The sequence below is a fragment of the Hyperolius riggenbachi genome, chromosome 10 (assembly GCF_040937935.1).
Source record: "Hyperolius riggenbachi isolate aHypRig1 chromosome 10, aHypRig1.pri, whole genome shotgun sequence".
Classification (NCBI taxonomy): Eukaryota; Metazoa; Chordata; class Amphibia; order Anura; family Hyperoliidae; genus Hyperolius; species Hyperolius riggenbachi.
This window is the reverse complement of record NC_090655.1, coordinates 252,785,578-252,809,832: the sequence shown is the minus strand read 5'-3', so window position 1 is coordinate 252,809,832 and position 24,255 is coordinate 252,785,578. Positions and strand designations below refer to the sequence as shown.

Here is a 24,255-nt window from a genome sequence, read left to right as displayed (position 1 = left end):
TACTAAACATGGTGTGTCCATGTTCCTTGTAGTTGTTCTACCCCAATCAGTGTCCTCCTGTGTCTCCTTCTGCCCTTTATTGCTCTACCTGTGTGTCCCCTTCTGTCCTCAGTTCAGTGTGTCCCACTGTGTCCTCCTTTGCCCCCTAATGTTCTCATGTCCCCTCTTGGTCCCACTTTTCCCCGTCCTGGTCCCCCTGTGTCTCCTATGTAACCCTGTGTCTCCTGTGACCCTCCTGCTCCCGTGTCTCCTCCTGGTCCCCCTGTGTCTCCTCCTGATCCCCCTGTGTCTCCTCATATGTCACCCTGTGTCTCATTCTATGTCCCTGTGTCCCCTCCTGCTCCACCATTGTCCCCTCCTGGTCCCCCTGTGTCTCCTCCTATGTCCCTGTGTCCCCTCCTGCTCCCCCTGGGTCCCCTCCTAAGTCCTCCTGTGTCTCCTCCTATGTCCCCGTGTCTCCTGTCACCCGTGTCGCCTCTTATGTCTCCCTGTGTCCCCTCCTGGTCCCCTGTGCCTTTTTCCCGGTCCCCATGTCCTCTCCTTATCCCACTGTTTCAAACTCTGTGCAGATAGTGTCTCAGCTGGGATTTAAACTGGGGACCCAGCACTGTAAAGTGAGAGAGCTAACCACTACGCTTACAACAGTATCTGTCTTACAGATTGGAAGCGTTCGTTCCATAAGGCATCAGGGCCGGGGGGTTATTATGTGAGAGCGGGGAGATGGACATATTTATTTCAGTGCCATTAGTAGGTAGTGTCTCTAGTTCTTCTTAGGAAATGAAAGGAAGGTTTAGGGATCTCAAACAGGTTTTAATCTCTTCAGGAGATGGCTGGTGGTTATCAGCATTACTGGGTGGGCTGTAAAGTTTATTATAGAACTCACTGAAGGTCTCAGCTATGGCTTGACAGTTTACTATTTTTCCCTTGGGCTAGGATGAATAACTTGTTGTATGACCTAGTGCTGTCTTTCCTTCCTATTTACCATTGTCTCTAGCCCTATTAATTGTCCAGCACTACATAATATGTTGGCACATCATGAATACAATAACAATAATAAAAATCACTGAGCTTAGAATAAATTGTGACAATGCAATTTATTTGTTTACAGTAAATCTAATTTGTGCACTTAACAGTACATCTTACATTACATGACGAGGCATGAACAACTTAACAATGTGCAAACGATATACAGTATAGTAGAATAGTATAAACAACCAGTCTCTCCAGCACACACACTGCAAAACACACACACACACACACACACACACACACACACACACACACACACACACACACACACACACACACACACACACACAATTCAGTCCATCTGTACTACATTCTATCACATTTGCTCAGACAGCCCATTGGTATTCAACATATTATCCAGAGGAATAACTTTATTAGCAGCTTTTAATCACAGGAGAGCTACTTGGAGAGGCATCAGATTTCCATTCAAATAGGATTTATTTTGTTACATAACCTGTCCCCCTCTCCACCCCAGAATTTCTGTATCTCACCTCAAGCCCAAATTACCTGTATCCAATCACCTTCTTCTAATTTACATTTGGCGTGCGGCACTGAGGTATTGGGGTATAGCTGCATTATTTGTGCTGGAGTATAATTTGACCTGGGAATACTGTACATCTATTACCTTATCTATTGCTGCTATCATATTTATAGTATTATCAAATAAGATTGTTCCAATCTTCCTCTGTGATAGGGTAACTATATAGATCTATAACTTTATCCCTCATATTATTTGGAGTAAACAAGGGATCTCTGAAAAATCCCGTCACAATGATCCAATCTCTCTGAATATCAGTCCTGTGTGTGTCCAGCGTAACATTGCTGGCAGATAAATCCCTCTCTTTTTAGCTTACTGGACTTTGTGCATTCAGCTCACATCTCCTCGTTTCCTGCATATAAATATGGTATTTCCTGTGAGCCCATTAATAATCACCTGGATAGACCAGACTCATATGTCAGGATCCTCCTCATTGACTTTAGCTCAGCGTTTAATACCATCAGCTCCCAAATACTTCAGGAGAGCCACGCTAGAGATCCACCCTACCCTATGCCTGTGGATCACAGACTCCCTCACAAACAGATCCCAGGTCATCAAGCTAGGCGCTGTCTCCTCACAACCAATGGCCACCAATACAGGGGCCCCACAAGGCTGTGTTCTGTCACCGGTCCTGCTCTCCCCATATACAAACAACTGAACATTCACAACAAACTGTCAAAGTAATAAAATTAACTCACGACTCCACCATAGTTGGCCTCATCACCAATGATGAGCAGACATAGGCCAGCAGGCTGATAGAATTTGCACTGGTGAAGAAAGAATGGGCTGGTTCTCAACCTCTGCAAAATCCATTGAGATGATCGTTGACTTTAGGAAGCTCACCTTCAATCCACAATCCACAAGTAAAAAAAAAAAAAAAAGTTCCCTGTGTCCACCTCCGGGGCACAACCATCTCCAATGACCTGAGTTGGAAGGCCAACACTGCCTCCACCCAGGGGAAAGCCCAGCAGAAGCCATTCTTCCTCTATCAAATGAAGAAGTTTGGTATGGCCCAGAAGCTTCTGATGAGCTTCTACTCCACCACAACCAAATCTGTCCTCTCTTCTTCCATCCTGGTCTGGTATGCTGGCTCCTCCGCCAGCGACAAACACAAACTACAGAAGGTCATCAGATCAGTGGGAACCCCCTTCCTCCTTTGGACCTCCTCAACAACTCCAGAATATGCTCCAGAGCACTGTGGGATGCCAATGATCCCTCACACCCAGGCCACAGATTCTCCCATTGGCTCCCCTCAGGCCAGAGGTTTCGATTCACCTCCTACAGGAACCTTCAGTCACAGGAAAAGCTTCTTCCCATCAGCAGTCAACTTTCTGAACTCATTTCCCCCCAAAACCACACACACACATCTTAGGGGGGGAAATTCTATGCTATAACTGACAAATAATGTTCACATTGCTATATATTGCACATAGTAGCAGTACATTTTTAAGTTTAATTGCTGTGCTTGTGAATTATTCTACCCTGCTATTTCTGCATGTGAAATTGTGTCCTATCCTTTAGCCCTGTATGTGCCAAGTCCAATTCCAGCAAAGCCCAAGTCATGCTTGGAAAAATAAAATTACTTTGATTCTGAAAACAAAACAAACAAAAACACAATGAGAAAGAGAGGAGGGAATCCCCTTTCCTCTGCATGAATGGGAGCTTCTAATATCGCCACATTTTCAGCTCACAGAAGATAAATAATGGTATACAGAACTTTCCTGGAGTCTTCACATTCTCATCTTCACATTTAGTGATGGCAGAGCAGTTCCCCAGGAGAACAATTCCCAGCAAACTTCCACCATGTGCCCCTTTGCCTTTGATGCAAACTTTTTTTAAAAAAAATTTGTGTTTGCATTTAACATGAAAGTCAATGGCTGCCGACGGTTAATAGCAGAGCCACATTTGCAGAATATGTTAAGGAGAACCAGGGCTGTGGAGTCAGAGTAATTTTGGGTACCTGGAGTCGGTGATTTTTGGACAAAATTCAAAGCCCTGGTAAATATTAGACTAAGGAGTTGGAGTCGAGGAGTCTGAGCTATTTTGGGCACCTGGAGTCGGAGTCGGTGGTTTCATTAACTGAGGAGTCGGAAGATTTTTGTACTGACGTCACAGCCCTGAGGAGAACAGTGGGTGTGACAGGTGTGGGGAGGACAGTGGAAGCCAGCAGTGCAGCGTCGGGAGGGACCGCTGTGCAGCCGACACGCCTCTCAGCTGTGTAGGGGAGCGTTGCGTGTGTGGCAGCAGCTGGTGGAGATCTTCAATCAAGGTAACATGAATACAGTATATTGGTGTGTGACTTTTTTGAGGCTATTGGCATGGGAGCCTTTTTAAAAAACAAGTATTTATGGTTAATTAAGAACATTAAAAGACTTTTTTTGTGGTTGTGTTTTTATTTCAATGTAACCCTTTGTGGAAATGGGTAAGGGGTACTGTGTATCTCTATACTCATTTCACCTGGGCAAGGGACTGGCATCTGGGGGTTCCCTTTTTTAAAAGGGACACCCAGAGTCCACCATGAACCCCCCCAGGGCATCGTCAGCCCTCACCTCCTCCTGGGGCAACATGAATTGGACAAGGGCTCTAGGGGAGGGGAGGCTTGGCCACCCCTCTCCTCCAGAGCTCCCTCAACCATAGACCATGATAGCTGGTATAGCTCAGGGTGTAAAGCCCCATACTGCCGGGGCTCTGCATTCTTGCTGTCCCAGCTTGCTTGGGAGGGGGGACCCCATGTAATTTTTTGGGGATTTACATTTATATCCATGTTGATACATTATCTGTCATTTAACAGCATTTAAATATAGAATTTTAAAATCAATTTTTGAAAAAACAAAATCTCTCATTCCCACTGTCCTCCTTAACATGCCCCGCAAATGTGGTGGTTGCTTTGGGGGCTTTGCTATGAACCATTAAAGTCGGCGGCTATTACATTTCTTTAAAAATAACCATTAAAAAAAAGCATTTGCCCAAAATACCTATTTTTGGGTGATTTTGCACGTGACCCCATGCAACTGTCCTGGTTTTGTACACTTTTTACATATTTCTCAAAGAAATTGTGGCTGAAAAGAAGCCCTGAAAGATTTAGAAGTTTGTCTGACTATTAAAGTCTATGGAGCTCGCCGCAAACAGTCAGTTCACGAATGTTCATGGTTAAATTTGCAAAGGTGAAATTTTGATGTTCGGCCCTCACTATTCAAGTTAATGGGGTTAAAAATGACTGTGAATTGTGCACAGCAGCCATATCAGTGTGATGTAAAATCTGGGTCATTTGACCCCCAACAGCACTTTCGTGTTACCTGGAATGTTTCTTCATCCAGATAAATGTGTTTAGTCTATCAATAACTGATCAGGAGAACTGTGGCTGCAATTGCACATCCTGCCTCATTTGCATATTGACAAAGCAACTGATTCATGAGCTTCTGCAAAAACTGAATGCAGGGAAAGTGTAAGTTTAGTACTACATGGTAAAGCAGGTCATGTGGGCATAGCGCCAGGCGATGGCGCAGCTATAGCTGCAGTAATATAATCCGCAACCTGCGTAACGGTAATTCGGGGTTCTGGTGATCGTCGGACCCCAAATTACTTCTCCCTGCGAGTTTCTCTGACTCGGAGGGGGAATAGTATTTAACACCGCCTGGTGATTCAGCAACAGGGTGAGCCTTCATTCAGCTCTCCCTGCGCCCAGCTGATGGCGTACTAATACATACTTCTTTAGATACCCATGTTTATCTCATCGTGTCTTCTCAGTTCAGGGACTTTAACACTTTAAAGTGGACCTGAACTCAGAACTCCTCTCTGCTCTAAAAGATACACAACAGCATAATAACCTTTAAACAAAAAAACATTTCTTTGTTGCAGCTGAGACAAATCCTAACATACATCTGCACAGTTTCTACTTCCTGATTCATGGAAGCAGACATATTGTTTACAGCCTGTGCTTTGAAATGGGATTATCTGCCATAGGCAGTAGGCCTGAACGATTTATCGTTTTGATATCGAAATCGCGATCACGGAAACGACGATTCCGTGATCGCCACAGTGGCGATTTTTGCTGATATTCTGCGGACATGTGCCATCCCGCTGTGCGCAGCTCTGTGTGTAAAATAGCAGTGGCTTTCACTCCCCGCGGCAGCTTATCTTTCTCTCTGCCTAGTTCCCCCTCCTCCTCTCCTACGTCATCAGCCCTGCTGCGAGAGCGGCTCAGGCTCTGGCTCTCGCTAATGTGAACAAACACTTTCCTCCACAGATTGTTTAATTCTGCAGACCACGGGGAGGGGAGAGACAACGGCTATTTAGCTAATGTCTGGCTGACTTTTCCTCTCCCCTTATTCAACAGTTCCCATTGAAAGCAGGGAGCAGAGAAGGAATTCCCTCCACCTTCATTGCCGAAGTACAGGAGAAGAGAGCATGTGGATGGAGCTGCACAGCATGGGGGAGTTTGAGTAAGCAAGACTGAGTGCATGACTGTGTGTGTTTCAGTATGTGTGTATCAGTGAGTGCTGGAGAAGTTTGATTGTGTGTGTGCGCATATTAGTGTGTGCTGCAGGATGTGTGTATCAGATATGCTGCAGGATCATCTGTGTGTATCAGTGAGTGCTGCAAGATGGAGAAGTGTGTGTGTAGTGTGTGGTGTGTGTGTGTGTAAGTGCTGAGGGCGAGATGGATGTGTATCAGCGCAACCCCCCACGGCTTACCTTTACGCTACCTATCCCACACCTAACATTAACTGTCCCCACCGCCTCTGTGACATGGCTTTTATCCCAAGCACACACCCCAAGCATAGTAATATGTACTGCATGGGGAATCAAGGGACAGTGGCATGATAACTCCCCACCCCCTCGACTTGGTCTATTTTTTTTTTAATTTTGACCTACTGTCTATTTGTTTGGGCTTAGGATTTATCACAGCTCTGCTCTGCCTCCTTTGCGCAGACGAATAGGCACATGCTTAAGCTCGATTTTGAAGAAATCGTGAATCGAATCAAAATCGCAATTTCTGACAGAAATCGTGCGATTCAATCTTTTCTCAAAATCGTTCAGGCCTAATAGGCAGTCATGTGACACAGAGGAGAGATCAGATTACAACCAATGTTCTCCCCAGGCTAGTTTTGCTGAGCACCCGGCTGTCATCGGCCCACCACCTCCTATTCTGTAAGAAGAGTTACACACAAAAGCACCGGCCCTGCATTCTTTCATCTCGCCCCACCCGGCTACTTTTTCATGCCACCCGGTTGGAAAAATTTTTTTGGGGGGAGAACACTGTTACAACTAGTGATTAGACACAAATGAGGGGGAATTACACAGGCTAAACTATTTAAACACATACAGGGTGCATTTCTGTTATGTTTTCCTTCTGTCCTGTGCAAGAGTTCAGGTCCACTTTAACAATCCAATGCACTGAGCAGCATGAAAGAGTCCTCGGGATTCTGTGTAAAAATGCTTCCATGTGCGCCTTGCAAGATGTAAAAGAGACATTGGAAAGGAAGACTCATGGCCAAAGCATGTCCCACACTCAGCAAATGACTAGAACTTCTCACCAGTGTGAGATATCTTATGTTTATCAAGATGTGATGTCTGTGCAAAACATTTCCCACACTCGGCACATGAATAGGGCTTCTCGCCACTGTGACATCTCTTATGTCTGACAAGGTCTGACTTCTGAACAAAACACTTCCCACACTCAGCACATGAATAAGGCTTCTCACCAGTGTGAAACAGCCCATGTATAGCAAGGCTTCTTTTCTCTCCAAAACCTTTCCCACACACAGCACATGAATAGGGCTTCTCAGCAATGTGAGATTTCTCATGACTGACAAGATGTGATTTCCGCCCAAAACATTTCCCACACTCAGCACATGAATAGGGCTTCTCACCAGTGTGTGATCTCTCATGTATAGCTAACGCTGATTTCTGGGCAAAACATTTCCCACACTCAGCACATGAATAGGGCTTTTTCCCAGTGTGAGATCTCTCATGCGAGAAAAGGACTGACTGCTGTACAAAACCTTTCCCACACACAGTACAAGAATAGGGCTTCTCAGCAATGTGAGATCTCTCATGACTGACAAGATGTGATTTACATACAAAATATTTCCCACACTCAGCACATGAATAGGGCTTCTCACCAGTGTGTGATCTCTCATGTATGACCAATGCTGATTTCTGGGCATAACATTTCCCACATTCAGCACATGAATAGGGCTTCTCCCCAGTGTGAGATCTTTTGTGTTTATTAAGATCTGATTTCCATGCAAAACATTTCCCACACTCAGCACATGGATAGGGCTTTTCACCAGTGTGATATCGGTTGTGTTTAACAACATCTGATTTCGATGCAAAAGATTTTCCACACTCAGCACATGGATATGGCTTCTCACCAGTGTGGTATCTCCTATGTTTACCAAGATCTGTCTTCTGGGCAAAACATTTCCCACACTCAGAACATGAATAAGGTCGCTCACCAGTGTGAGATTTTTCATGTCTGATAAGGTTTTCTTTATTTACAAAACATTTACCACACTGAACACATAAAAAGGGCTTTTCACCAGTGTGAGATCTCTTATGTTTAACAAGATTTGTTTTACACGTAAAATATTTCCCACACTCAGCACATGAAAAGCGCTCCTCACCAGTGTGTGATCTCTTATGTATGACCAACACTGATTTATGGGCAAAACATTTCCCACATTCAGCACATGAATAGGGTTTCTCACCAGTGTGAGATCTCTTGTGTTTATTAAGATCTGATTGCCATGCAAAACATTTCCCACACTGAGCACATGAAAAAGGCTTTTCACCAGTGTGAGATCTCCCATGCTTGACAAGGTTCCCTTTAAGTCCAAAACATTTCCCACATGCAGCACATGAATAGGGCTTCTCACCAGTGTGAGATCTCTCATGTGTAATGAGCTCTAATTTCAGTGTAAAACATTTCCTACACTCAGCACACGAATGTGGCTTCTCAGCAGTGTGGGATCGCTTATGTTTGACAAGATTCCCTTTATGCCCAAAACATTTCCCACACTCAGCACATGAATATGGCTTCTCACCAGTGTGAGATCTCTCATGCCTGACAAAACTTGATTTCCAAACAAAACATTTTCCACACTCAGCACATTCATAGGGCTTCTCACCAGTGTGAGATCTCTCATGTATGACAAGTTTTGATTTCCGTACAAAACATTTCCCACACATGGAACAGGAATAACATCCTCCAGCAGGGGGAGAGCTGCGCTGGGTATGAGGCTCCTTGTGGTTATACAGGTGAGGGGAGTCTGGGGGAATATTTGGGGTAACCAGGATATCTGCAGGAGACTCTTGTCCAGTGACATCATCATAATCCGTTGTACAGTCTGTGGATACAGAGCGACGAGTCTCTGAGAAGTTCCTGATGCCGGGACTCCGCTCTGCAAATAGAGAAACATCATCACTTCCTGTTAGAGAATTCTGAGGGGAGGAACAATTATCATTAGGGATGGTCAGTGAGCTGCTGATAATTCCAAGTTGAGGCACATTGGAAATGGACCAAATGCAGCTGCTGCATAGCTTCACATATTCATAGCATACATTCTGCAGCATCTCAGAGTTACAGTTAGGGAAATAAGTATTTGAGCCCCTGATGATTTTGCTCGTTTGCCTTCTGACTAAAACATGATCAGTCTATAATTGTAATTGTAGGGTTTGTAGCTGTGAGAGACAGAATGACAAAAACAAAAAACAGTGTCCCAACGTCAGAGCTTGATATGCATTGTAATGAGTGAGATAAGTATTTGCTCACCTATCAAACTGTAAGATTTCAGGCTCCCAGGCGTATGCAACTGAGATTAGGAGAAACCAAGGGAGTGCTCTCGATTCCAGCTTGTTACAGGACCTGTATAAAAGACACCTATCCTCACAATAAAATCAATCAATCCGATTCCAAACTAGCCAAAATAGCCAAGACCAAAGAACTGTCCAAGGATGTCAGGGAAAGGTTTATACCATCACCAGGCTGGGTTGGGCTACAAGACTATCGCCAAGCAGCTTGGGGAGGAGACAACAGATGGCTGCATAATTTGCAAATGGAAGAAACACAAAACAACTGTGTCTTCCTCAGTCTGGGGCTCAATGCGAGTATCGCCTCGTGGACTGGAAACGATCATGAGAACGTTGATGAAGCAGCCCAGAACTACACACAGAGAACTTGTCATTGATCTCAGGGCAACTTGGACCATAGTCACCAAGAAAACAACTGGTAACACTACGCTGTGAAGGACTCAAATCTTGCAGAGCTTGCAAGGTCCTCCTGCTCAAGGCAGAACATGTACAGACCCACCTGCAGTTTGTCACTGCACATCTGAATGATTGAGAGGAGAACCGGGGGAAGTGTTGTGGTCAGATGAGACCAAAATTGAGCACTTTGGCATAAACTCAACTCGTCATGTTTGGAGGAGGAGGAATGCTGCCTATGACCCAAAGGACACAATCCCAAATGTCAATCATGGAGGTGGACACATTATACATTGAAGTTATTTTTTTTTTCAGGACACCATCACTGCATTAAAGGAACAATTGTCTCTAAGGATTCTCTCTGGGGCTGGTACAATATGCACAACCTCTGCTTTTATTAAGCCAGTATTCTATGATTTTTATTCTGACTTTTAAGCCGCATCTACACGATTTTAAGCCGCATCTACACGGATCTCCGCAACGCCGATTCCCTGCTCACTCCCCGCGAGGGGACAATGGCAGGGAATTGAGCGGAAGATAAGCGGCGCCGGCGGGCACGAGCGTGAAATCGAATGCGGCGCACGCGCGGCGAGTGGGGACGCGGCGGGCACGCGGAAGAGGCGATCCGGCGGCTAATCGAGCCGCCGTATCGCTACAACATCTACCCGTGTAGACGGGGCTATACACAAGTAAAATTAATAGCTGTTCATACTCCACATATGGATTTCTGGATGAGCTAGATCTACCAAAATCAGAATGGCTCTAGAAACCATGCCATCTCGGCAGAGGAAAAAGCTCTAAGGCTAGAAACCCACTAGGAGAGCTTTTCTGAGCGCTTTGTGATTTGAAAAGCTCTAGCTAATGTAATGCAAACTCGAGAGGGGTAGGTAGGCACTCAGTACAATGCAGATGAAGATTATTACGCTGAATATAGTGCAGGAGACCTCAGCAGCAGCTACGTGCTCAAGATGCGGATAGTTGAAACATGATAACCATTTGTACAAAGGAGAGAATAGAGAGGCGTCTGGCACTGTAGCTTTAATTTCAACACAGCAAGTGTACAGTGATGTGGCAGTGAACAATGCAGAGTGTAAAGTTCAAATGATGCCAAAACTGGTACTTATCGTGCTTCTGCTGGAGGTGGGGAGGCAACTGTGGGCGCCAGAGGGTGCACGGCCTTACAGCCGTTTCACATTGGGGTGAGCCTTTCTTCTTCGGAGGCTATTCGTGCACGAATAGCCGTGCACCCTCTGGCGCCCACAGTTGCCTCCCCACCTCCAGCAGAAGCACGATAAGTACCAGTTTTGGCATCATTTGAACTTTACACTCTGCATTGTTCACTGCCACATCACTGTACACTTGCTGTGTTGAAATTAAAGCTACAGTGCCAGACGCCTCTCTATTCTCTCCTTTGTACAAAAAGCTAATGTAATGCTATGGGTGTGATCCCACTTGAGTGATGTGATTTTATAAAAATCCCCCATAGCATTGCATTACCAAGAGCTTTTTCAAATCACTCACGCTTACAAAGCGCTCCCAGTGGGTTTCTGGCCTAAGGGCTGGTGCACACCAAGAGCGGTTCTGAGCATTTTTAAAAACACTCTCCGGTCGAAAACCATTTGGTTAATGTATTTCAATGGGATGGTGCACACCTGAGCGGTTCATTTTTTCCCGAAACGCAAACTCTGATCCTGCGGCATTTTTGTGGATTTCTGAGGCGTTCCTGCCTCAATTTTAAGTATAGGAAAGTGGAAAACCGCTCTGAAAAACGCTAGATCAGAGCAGTTTTCCAGGCGTTTTTGTTACAGTAGCTGTTTAGTTACAACTTTACTGTAACAAAATATAAAATCTGCTATACAAAAATGCTAGACATGTTTAGAAAATCACTATAAACATGCCTAGAACCGCTCTGAAAACCGTTTCAAAAACCGCTAGAGTTTGAGGATCTGCTAACGGTTTTTGGTGTGCACTGGCCCTAACTTCTTTAAAAAAAGCAAGATGGACTATCTGTAGAATGGTACTTGAAAAGTAAAAAAAGTGATCAGTGCCCATGTTGGCAAAGTGGTTTGCTTACTCATCAGAGGGGTGCACTTCCAGAGTCAATGTATGAGACCTTTATTACTTTGTTACCCAAGCCGAATAAAAACTTGGAGCTGTGCACATCATACAGACCTATATCTCTGGTTAATTCAGATGCTAAGGTCCTGGCAAAAGGTTTTAGCAAATAGGTTGATCCAAGATATGACTTCCCCAGTTTGTGATAAGATAAGGGGAAAATTAACTCACCTCTCCAGGATCCACAACCAGCTATACAAAGGCATATACCTGCGGGGGCGGGGCTTTTCAAGAGTTTGGAGGTGGAACTTGGCACGGCCCGATTTGGGGTGGAGCTGTGCAGCGGCTCCTTCGACCACTCAAAGAAGAACATTGTGGCACCCTGGACGGCCATTCAGGGCAATATTCTCAAACAGTACAGACCGAAAGTTTGGACACACCTAATTCAAAGAGTTTTCTTTATGTTCATGACTATGAACATTGTAGATTCACACTGAAGGCATCCCAACTATGAATTAACACATGTGGGAGTATAGTACATAACCAAAAAGTGTGAAACTACTGAAAATATGTCATATTCTAGGTTCTTCAAAGTAGCCACCTTTTGCTTTGATTACTGCTTTGCACACTCTTGGCATTCTCTTGATGAGCTTCAAGAGGTAGTCACCTGAAATGGTCTCCCAACAGTCTTGAAGGAGTTCCCAGAGATGCTTAGCACTTGTTGGCCCTTTTGCCTTCACTCTGCGGTCCAGCTCACCCCAAACCATCTCGATTGGGTTCAGGTCTGGTGACTGTGGAGGCCAGGTCATCTGGCGCAGCACCCCATCACTCTCCTTCCTGGTCAAATAGCCCTTACACAGCCTGGAGGTGTGTTTGGGGTCATTGTCCTGTTGAAAAATAAATGATGGTCCAACTAAACACAAACCGGATGGAATAGCATGCCGCTGCAAGATGCTGTGGTAGCCATGCTGGTTCAGTATGCCTTCAATTTTGAATGAGTCCTCAACAGTGTCAAAAGCAAAGCACCCCCACACCATCACCCCTCCTCCTCCATGCTTCATGGTGGGAACCAGGCATCTAGAGACCATCCATTCACCTTTTCTGCGTCGCACAAAGACACGGTGGTTGGAACCAAAAATCTCAAATCTGGACTCATCAGACCAAAGCACAGATTTCCACTGGTCTAATGTCCATTCCTTGTGTTCTTTAGTCCAAACAAGTCTCTTCTGCTTGTTGCCTGTCCTTAGCAGTGGTTTCCTAGCAGATATTCTACCATGAAGGCCTGATTCACACATTCTCCTCTTAACAGTTGTTCTAGAAATGTGTCTGCTGCTAGAATTCTGTGCAGCATTGACCTGGTCTCTAATCTGAGCTGCTGTTAACCTGTGATTGCTGAGGCTGGTGACTTGGATGAACTATTCCTCCGCAGCAGAGGCGACTCTTGGTCTTCCTTTCCTGGGCGGTGCGCATGTGAGCCAGTTTCTTTGTAGCGTTTGATGGTTTTTGAGACTGCACTTGGGGACACTTTCAAAGTTTTCCCAATTTTTCGGACTGACTGACCTTCATTTCTTAAAGTAATGATGGCCACTCGTTTTTCTTTACTTAGCTGCATTTTTCTTGCCATAATACAAATTCTAACAGTCTATTCAGTAGGACTATCAGCTGTGCATCCACCTGACTTCTCCACAATGCAACTGATGATCCCCACCCCATTTATAAGGCAAGAAATCCCACTTATTAAACCTGACAGGGCACACCTGTGAAGTGAAAACCATTTCAGGTGACTACCTCTTGAAGCTCATCAAGAGAATGCCAAGAGTGTGCAAAGCAGTAATCAAAGCAAAGGGTGGCTACTTTGAAGAACCCTGAATAATATAAATGCGAAAGTTAGGATGTTTGTTACTCAATCACGCAACAATGGCTGAATGGATTAGAATGAAATTTGGCACACACATAGTACACTACCTGGAATAACATACAAGATACATTTTATCCCCGTGCCCAAAAAGTGGGCGGAGACAAATACAAATTTCACTGGGAAAATGTAAACTGCAGCCATTCTTACACTGTTAATGGCGGGGCTCTCAAACTTTGCACAGTTGGTCACTGGGTGACTGGGATTAATATTCAGAAGAGTGGGTGGAGCCTACAAAAACCAATCAAAATTCACCTATTGATTTTCAAGGGGAATGTTTAATTGCTGCCATTCTTGCAACGCTAATGGCACAAGCCTCAATCCTGGTACAGTTGGTCATTGGGTGACTGGGGTTCAAATTCAGAAAAGGGGGTTGAGCCACAAACAGCCAATCAGATTTGTTTCATTTCAATGCAAATTATTGATGCCAAAGACCGCAAAGCTCACAAACTAGGTCATTGAATAACTGAGTAATTGTGTATTAGGGTTAGAAAAAGTGGGAGGAGCCATCACCACTTAAATACATACCCATCAGCTAGAGAGTGTGTGTGTGTGTGTGTGTGTGTGTGTGTGTGTGTGTGTGTGTGTGTGTGTGTGTGTGTGTGTGTGTGTGTGTGTGTGTGTGTGTATAATATACAGTACAATATACATACATACATACGTACATACATACATACATACATGCATATGTATACACACTCACAAAGTGTAGCTGTATTCCTTCTCCCTTTCTTTTGTTCATTGAGGAACCAAACTGCTGCACACTGTGTATCTCTTTATACAGGAGGCAGGATGGGGATGAGCAGATTTTAAAGGGGCATAACGAGCTGAGTGCATGGGGTGCGACCCACCCCTGGGTGTCACCATCAGAGGGGGTGTCACAGGTCAGGGTTATCTTGTGTGCGCATTAGCACACCACTGCTACAGACAGCCTACACCTCCATGCCCGCTTTTTCCTGCTGGCTCCTCTCTCCAGCCAATAAGAGCGAGAGACAGGAGCTAGCAAGCCCGCCCACACAAGCCACCCAGGAAGCAGTAGCAGGAGAGAGAGCTACAGTGGAGGAAATAATTATTTGACCCCCCACTGATTTTGTAAGTTTGTCCAATGACAAAGAAATGAAAAGTCTCAGAACAGTATCATTTCAATGGTAGGTTTATTTTAAAAGTGGCAGATAGCACATCAAAAGGAAAATCGAAAAAATAACCTTAAATAAAAGATAGCAACTGATTTGCATTTCATTGAGTGAACTAAGTTTTTGAACCCCTACCAACCATTAAGAGTTCTGGCTCCCACAGAGTGGTTAGACACTTCTACTCAATTAGTCACCCTCATAAAGGACACCTGTCTTAACTAGTCACCTGTATAAAAGACACCTGTCCACAGAATCAATCAATCAAGCAGACTCCAAACTCTCCAACATGGGAAAGACCAAAGAGCTGTCCAAGGATGTCAGAGACAAAATTGTAGACCTGCACAAGGCTGGAATGGGCTACAAAACCATTAGCAAGAAGCTGGGAGAGAAGGTGACAACTGTTGGTGTGATTGTTCGAAAATGGAAGGAGCACAAAATGACCATCAATCGACCTCGCTCTGGGGCTCCACGCAAGATCTCACCTCGTGGGGTGTCAATGGTTCTGAGAAAGGTGAAAAAGCATCCTAGAACTACACGGGAGGAGTTAGTGAATGACCTCAAATTAGCAGGGACCACAGTCACCAAGAAAACCATTGGAAACACATTACACCGCAATGGATTAAAATCCTGCAGGGCTCGCAAGGTCCCCCTGCTCAAGAAGGCACATGTGTAGGCCCGTCTGAAGTTTGCCAATGAACACCTGAATGATTCTGTGAGTGACTGGGAGAAGGTGCTGCGGTCTGATGAGACCAAAATAGAGCTCTTTGGCATTAACTCAACTCGCTGTGTTTGGAGGAAGAAAAATGCTGCCTATGACCCTCAAAACACCGTCCCCACCATCAAGCATGGGGGTGGAAACATTTTGCTTTCGGGGTGTTTTTCTGCTAAGGGCACAGGACAACTTAATCGCATTAACGGGAAAATAGACGGAGCCATGTATCGTGAAATCCTGAACGACAACCTCCTTCCCTCTGCCAGGAAACTGAAAATGGGTCGTGGATGGGTGTTCCAGCACGACAATGACCCAAAACATACAGCAAAGGCAACAAAGGAGTGGCTCAAGAAGAAGCACATTAAGGTCATGGAGTGGCCTAGTCAGTCTCCGGACCTTAATCCAATAGAAAACCTATGGAGGGAGCTCAAGCTCAGAGTTGCACAGAGACAGCCTCGAAACCTTAGGGATTTAGAGATGATCTGCAAAGAGGAGTGGACCAACATTCCTCCTAAAATGTGTGCAAACTTGGTCATCAATTACAAGAAACGTTTGACCTCTGTGCTTGCAAACAAGGGTTTTTCCACTAAGTATTAAGTCTTTTATTGTTAGAGGGTTCAAAAACTTATTTCACTCAATGAAATGCAAATCAGTTGCTATCTTTTATTTAAGGTTATTTTTTCGATTTTCCTTTTGATGTGCTATCTGCCACTGTTAAAATAAACCTACCATTGAAATGATACTGTTCTGAGACTTTTCATTTCTTTGTCATTGGACAAACTTACAAAATCAGTGAGGGGTCAAATAATTATTTCCTCCACTGTATATGCTCCAGCGAAGACTGTTGTGTTTCAGTTCTCCCCCAGCCAGCCAGGTAACAAACTGACCTCTGCTCTGCAGCCAGCCGGGATCGGATGACACAGGATCCCTTCCTCGCTGTGCGAGTGTGACATAGTGCAGAGCCCTGACAGCCAGGCAGGCCTGCATGTCACACTGTCACACACACACTGCTGGGCTGGCTGCAAAACATCAGATAATAGTGTGCTACACAAATCAGTTTGCTGTTGAACACTAAACTTTAGTTTTATTCTGAGGTGTGTATCTTATATTGTTTACTGAGAAACGAGCATGACTGATGTCATTTATGGCTGTCCTTTATGGAACTTGCTGATCTTAGGATAAATGCCCACTGCAGAGAGTTCCATAAAGGGATTCCTTAAATTAGATCAGTTATGCTTGTTTCTCAATAAATAATATAAACTATGCCTTACAATAAAACAAAAGTTTGTGTACAACAGACAACCGTCCTCAGAGAAGCTCACAATCTAATCCTACCATAGTCATAGTATAATATCCTACCATATTATCATTATTTCTTTAGCACTGACATCTTCTGCTGCATTTTACAGAGTACATAGTCATGTCACTGACTGTTCTCAGAGGAGCTCACAATCTACCGTATATACTCGCATATAAGCCGACCCCCCAACTTTTCTCTGAAAAACCAGGGAAAAATGATTGACCCCCATATAAGCCGGGGGTAGGAAATGCTGGATTGGTGCAGCCCCCCAGTGTGTCCCAGTATAGCTAGTATAGTGTCCAGTATAGGTAGGTAGTGTCCAGTATAGCTAGTATAGTGCCCAGTATAGCTAGTAAAGTGCCCAGTATAGCCAGTATAGTGCCCAGTATAGCCAGTATAGTGCCCAGTATAGCGCCCAGTATGGGTAGGTAGTGCCTCAGTTTAGCTAGTATAGTGCCCAGTTTAGCTAGTATAGTGCCCAGTTTAGCTAGTATAGTGCCCCAGTATGGCTAGTATAGTGCTCCAGTATGGCTAGTAAAGTGCCCAGTTTAGCCAGTATAGTGCCCAGTATAGCGCCCAGTATGGGTAGGTAGTGCCTCAGTATAGTGCCCAGTTTAGCTAGTATAGTGCCCAGTTTAGCTAGTATAGTGCCCCAGTATGGCTAGTAAAGTGCCCAGTTTAGCCAGTATAGTGCCCAGTTTAGCTAGTATAGTGCCCAGTTTAGCCAGTATAGTGCCCAGTTTAGCCAGTATAGTGCCCAGTTTAGCTAGTATAGTGCCCAGTTTAGCCAGTATAGTGCCCAGTTTAGCTAGTATAGTGCTCAGTTTAGCTAGTATAGTGCCCCAGTATGGCTAGTAAAGTGCCCAGTTTAGCCAGTATAGTGCCCAGTTTAGCTAGTATAGTGCCCAGTTTAGCCAGTATAGTGCCCAGCATAGGTAGGTAGTGCTCCCCCCGCTCCCCGCTCCCCCCGCGGCTGCCGCTGCTATCACCTGCTTAGGCAGCGGCCGCTTCCTAGTCCGCGTTCCCCTTCTGAACTTTCAGAGTGTATCACAGCAGCGCGCCCGGCGCTGCTGCTGTGACGATGCAGAGTGCAGGAAAGAGCGTGGCTCCCTATAGCGGCGATCTGTATCGCCGTTACCAGGGGAACCGCTCTTTCCTGCCCCCTGCATCGTCACAGCAGCAGCGCCGGGCGTGCTGCTGTGATACACTCTGAAAGTTCAGAAGGGGAACGCGGATTAGGAAGCGGCCGCTGCCTAAGCAGGTAATAGCAGCGGCGGCCGCGGGGGGAGCGGGGAGGGGGGGGGGGAGCGGGGCGCGGACCACCCACCACTAGACCACCAGGGAAGACTCGCATACAAGCCGACCCCCCAACTTTTGACCCCCTTTTTGGGGGTCAAAAATTTGGCTTGTATGTGAGTATATACGGTAATCCTGCCATAATCATAGTCTAATGTCCTACCATATTATTATTATTATTATTATGTATTTATATAGCACTGACATCTTCTGCAGCACTTTACAGAGTACATAGTCATGTCACTGACTGTAATGTATTTTTCCACTATACACCATAAAGGCTATAGCAAAAGTTTTTGCAGCCACAACAAAGGTTCAAGATGCCTCTACGGCAGCACAATAGTACTCTGCCTAGTACATGCACACTAATCCTCCTATAATCACAAAGTTACCCAGGCAGAGGCTGGTACATAAAGGTATCTTAGTCCACACTGATTACAGGATTACAACATCAGGGGCCTCTAAGGAGACGTTGATTTCAGAGTGATCTCAATGCGAATATTACTAGGAATTTGTTTATATGTATATTATCATACTACTAATTTTATATATATTATTATATGAAGTTTATATATATTTTACTATCACCATTACGTTAAATGATTGGAAAACAGAAGCATAACCAATCCATTGAAGAAACGTATGTTTGTAAAGCATTTAAGATTTGAAGAAATAGGGTGCTTTTGTTGTGATGTCCGTTTGCATTATGAAGTATTAAGTTAGACATTTGTATGTATGTTTTGAGGTTAACTGTTCTCTAATTGACCTGAGGAAGCGGGCCTGGTCCCGTGAAACCTTTTCTTTTGGGCGCCTCCTCACAACCCTGATCCAGTGTCCTCAGAGGGGCTCATAATCTGATCCCTACCATAGTCATAGCCTAATGTCCTATCATATTATTATTATGCACTTATATAGTGCTGCACTCTTCTACAGCAGGGGAAGGACCACTATATAATTACCTTTTAGGTCACCTCCTAACTGTGTTTTTGGAGGAAACTCGGGTCCACTGCCTTTGAGTTACACTGTTATATAAGCTACACCCACATCCTGTCATGGCCATGCCCATTTTTTGCTGTGGAGTGCTTACCACTACATACTCCTTTACCCTCAGAATTTGCCACAACGCACAAACAAAATTGCTTGGGGGGGGGGGTGTAAATAAGCAGCACCGAGTTTCAAATACCCTAGCTCTGCAACTGCATTTGTGTCAGAGACAGGCACAGCGGATGTGATGTACATTGCGATCTACTGTATGCCACGTCTGATTCCCATCACTGCAATGGACACAGCATGTGATGGTACATGATAGTGATCCATCATTAAGGATGGCAGGCCTAGTACATGTCCCAAATCCCAGGAAGGGAGGGGATCGCAAGAGGATACTGCTACAGAGTGAAGCATACCTCATCTCCAAAACAGAGGCCATGGGTCCTTTAGGATTTAAAGGACAACTGAAGTGAGAGGTATATGGAGGCTGCCATGTTTATTTCCTTTTAAACAATACCAGTTGCATGGCAGCCCTGCTGATCCTCTGCCTCTAATACTATTAGCCATAGCCCCTGAACAAGCATGCAGCAGATCAGGTGTTTCAGTGGTTCAGACTTTAAAGTCAGATCTGACAAGACTAGCTGCATGCTTGTTTCTGGTGTTATTCAGATACTACTGCAGTGAAATAGACCAGCAGGGCTGCCAAGCAACTGGTATTGATTAAAAGGAAATAAATATGGCAGCCTCCATATACCTCTTACTTCAGTTCCCCTTCAATGATAAGAATGACCTTGGGGTGTTCCTCGAGAGATAACGGATAAATGATAACTTGTTATGAGATGTTTTGACAACTTATGCAAATAGATGTATGAATATAGTGGTAACTAGTATGAATATTTGTATAGTCTTTTGTAGAGTAACATACATATTTGGAAGATGTAGTCTTTTTGTAGAAAATTGGATTTATGATTGTTAGAGGTTTACCCTTCTAACCGACCTCCCTACTGGTAGTTTGGCTGGTTCCTTATTCTTTGTCACTGAGGTGGCTTTTATCCTATTCTGAATTTCAAGCATTCTGGGGTCCTAGATCTATTAATACTTTCAATGTCCTTGAGCCATGTATTGCAATATTATGCCTAAACACTGCTCTCTGTCCGCAACTCTGCCTCCCCCTTTAATATGGCAGGTTCTCCTGTAGTTGGCCGGCTGCTTAAACGGGGGATATTTCCTCCCTTCTCCCTTGATTGAATGGGTGCCCGAATGAAGTGCAACTTCCTCTACGAGGGATGCAGCAGACAAACATTACACGACACGTGTGCATGCGTACATTTTGATGCATAGAGCTACAACACGTGTACAGGTGAAGCGGATTGGCTGATAGGAGCATGTGAGCGCACCCGGAAGTATTTAAAAGGGAAGCGCCTGTTCAGTGGCGTGGAGCCCTATTCCTCACCGCAGAGACAACAAGCAGTCTGTGAAGATGCATGTTTGATGTGAAACGATTGTTGAACAAAGTATCTCTATGCTGGGTGACCCCGGGAAAGGTGATGTATTGCTTTTTATTGTGACATCTGCTAGATTGCTGAAGTTTGCCATTAACCTCCTGAGCGTTACGCCGCTCAAGAGGTTTTGTTAGTTTGTGCCCGCAGGATTAATTTGCTCGCATGGCTGTAAAAGCTTTAGCTAGCACTAGGCTAGCTAGTAAAGGTGTTCGGCACCCCCCATTCCAGCCAGTTTATACATTACTCAGCCTGGAGCCAGCGATCGGCACAGCCTCCCCGCACTGCTCTGGTCTTCACTATGGGGAGGATCGCACATGACGTCATGCGCAAACCCGATCCTCCCCATAGAGAGACCGGAGCTGTGCAGGGAGGCTGCGCAATCGCTGGGTCCAGGATGGGTAATGTATAAACAGGGGGGATCGGGGGGGATCACAGGCAATCGGGGGGTGCCGGACACCTTTAATAGCTAGCCTAGGGCTAGCTAAAGCGTTTACAGCTATGTGAGCAAATTAATTAATTCTGGAGGACAGAGAGCGGTATGCTTGACACAGTGTCAGGCATACCGCTAAGGATGTTAAACACAGCAATGTGCATTTTACTGGTGCCCATGTAGTCTGTTGTTGGAACTGTTTGCTCTGTTCTCCTTATATGTGGAGGCACAGAAGGAACAGCACGCAGTGAATGTTATCCTTTCCAAAGTAGTCAGACCAAAAGAATGCACAAACTGCTTTTTTCTTGATTTGTTTGTAATGGACACAGTATACATGTCAGAACATGCCTAGCACAGGATCTGCTGACATGTCCATTTGCAGGTTGCAGGCTTAGTGAGAACCGAGCCTCACCGCTTCCTCCTCTGCCCCAGTGGCCGGTTACCACAGCAATTATAAATGCTGCATTATAGAGGAGCTCCTGGCCCCCTGATAGATCCCACCTTATACAGTTCGTTTTCTTTAAAAAAAAAAATAATTTAAAAATCCATCTATCAAGTTCAATCAATAACACTGGTACTAGCTTCCACCCTCTTATGTCCCATCAGATACAGAGGAAGGAAAAAAACCCTTACAAGGCCGGGGCCGATTAGCCTTCAATGGTAAAAATATTCCTTCCCAACTCCAGGTGGCGGTCAGATAAATCCCTGGATCAACACTGCTGGGAATTACCTAGTAATTATTGCCTTCCTGTGATAAGATTATCCACATTTTAACTACTGCTACTGTTATTCAGGGAGATTTCAATATTGCTGTGGTCAAAGAGGTCAAAGACGTGTCTACATCAGCTACATCAGGGATGAATGGGGTCAGCAAGCAACTCTGGGACAGTTTAATACATTACGCATGGGACATGAGAATTCTCGCTGATACACGAGGGGTGGTAGGGGATGGATGGGGAGGCGTGGGCCTGGAGTAGTAGTAGCAGTGTTGTATGGTTGTAGGTTGGATAGGCTGTGTGATTGGGGGGAAAGGAGGAGGGATGGGGAAGCGTGGGCATGGAATATGAAATGTGGTTATATGGTTGGAAAGGCTGTGTGATGGATGATGTTGAGTCACTACCGTAGTCCTAATCCTGGGGCCACTGTTATATTTATTCTTGAAATCCCGATGCTTATAATAAAAGATTGTTTGATATATCATTTCAACTAATGGATGGATAATATAGTCAAGCCTTTTGTTTCTTTCGATCTGTTTGCCTTTTCTGCTATATCACTTATAAATGAAAACCATGATGCAAATGTATCCAACATCAGGAAGGCCCTGAGCCATTGGTTAGGCCCTGATTCAGCTATTGGTTGGGACTATGCGACTAAACGCTGCTGAAAGTTTGCATTAAAAAACAAAACTAACTGTAAAAATCTCCTTCCCTGCCTCCCTGGCGTTCACTTTCCCCAGAATTTCTTTGCAAAAAGTGCTCCATTTAATTTCAAATAATTTTCAAGCATTTTTTTTATACTTACTTTTTTAAATCATGAATTTAATATAAAAAGAAATACATCTATTTGCCGCCAGATGTTGATCATGCTGCGTGACCCTGGTGTCATCATCACCAATCACCGGGGAACATGCCATCACCGAGGGAGAAGCAAATCCGTCGAGTGACATGGACGAAGACAGTGGATAAGCTATCAGAGCTATCAGAGGAACACAATGAGGGATCAGCACGCCAATGCTCGACTCAAGTATGAGCCTCCACCCCTATATGTCTGATGCAGAGTGCGCATTAGAAGCTAAGCTTCCAATCAGGGCAGTTTCTATACTAAATTGGTCTCAGGATGGGGGTGTAAAAATTGCGACCCCCAACCCCAGTATAGGTAGCCAGGTATAGGTGCCCCCAGTATGGGTAGCTTGGTATAGGTGCCCCCAGTATTGGTACTCTGGTATAGGTGCCACCAGTATAGGTAGCCATGTATAAGTGTCCCCAGTATAGATAGCTAGGTATAGGTAGCCAGGTATGTGTCCCCAGTACAGGTTAGCCAGCTATAGGTGCCCCCAGTGTAGTTTCTCTCCCTCCTTCCCCTCTGCAGAGATCCCGGCACTGTGTGAAGCATGTGTTTACTCACCGTGCCTCTCTCCAGCGCTGATCACACCACCTCTGCCGTATACAGCTCCACTCTACTGTCCACAGCACTGGGACATGGTTCAATGATGTCATCAAGATGCGCCTCAGTGCTGTGTAAGGAGAAGACCAGAGCTGTATGTGGCAGAGGTGGTGCGATTATAGCTGGAGAGAGGCAAGGTGAGTAATACACACGCATGTATTACAGTGTGAGGATGGCTGCAGGGAGGGTGAGAAGGAGGGAGGGGGAAAAGGAAACAGTGTACAAAACTGCCCTGCTCCGCTGGCTACCCTAGGACTGCTGGATGTTTGTTGGCACACTGTGGGTAGCACAGAACGCTACTCAAAGTGTGCTGACTGGGTAACCAGCAGTCCTAGGCAAGCCTACGTGGACCCAGCAGAGCAGAGCAGCTATAAATCTTCCCTCGCAGCATGGACGAGCCTGACTCATCCTTTCAGCTACAGCTTTTAGCTGGATAAGTCAGACTCGTCCTTACTGCCAGGGAGGTTAAGGGCTAGTTCACAGTGCTCATTTGTGTTGCAGGATAATTCTGCATGTCAGCTCCCTGCCCATGCAGCTCTATGGGGCTGTTCACAGTACTGCGTTGTAACGGATTGCGTTATTCTAACTTGCTGCATGCAGGCTTTGCATTAAAGTCTATATCCAGTCTTCATTGCAGTTCACACTCAGTATAACTCATGCCTCATACAACGGACCACTGCGGATCCAGCCTAAATAGAAGGCAAAACCTTTTAGCCCCCATACACAGATCATGTCCCCCTATGCTTTTGTAAAGACCTAAGGACAAAAAGCTAATCAGTCGAGATAATGTATTACCCTCTGATGTATTTATACTGTTAATCAGATCACCTCTAAGTCATATTTTTACCAAGCTAAATAAGTTGCCGTCTTCATACCTGTTCTAATATGTAATTGTCCTTGCCATAGTGTGGTGGCCAAACCTGTATCCTATACTGCAGATGCACCCTCACAAGTGATTTATACAGAGGGAATAGTATACTAGCATCCT

The 24,255-nt window shown here is 45.0% G+C and overlaps 1 protein-coding gene across 1 annotated transcript in view; it reads right to left on the bottom strand.

Moving 5' to 3' along the window:
* Positions 1 to 1,161: 1,161 nt before the first annotated feature.
* LOC137537101 (zinc finger protein 850-like) overlaps positions 1,162 to 24,255 on the bottom strand; it is an 82,542-nt gene continuing 59,448 nt past the window's right edge. The window contains exon 9 of the mRNA XM_068259240.1: positions 1,162 to 8,972. Within this exon, the coding sequence (XP_068115341.1) occupies positions 7,090 to 8,972 (1,883 nt within the window). The 3' untranslated portion in view covers positions 1,162 to 7,089. The remainder of the gene's footprint in view (positions 8,973 to 24,255) is intronic.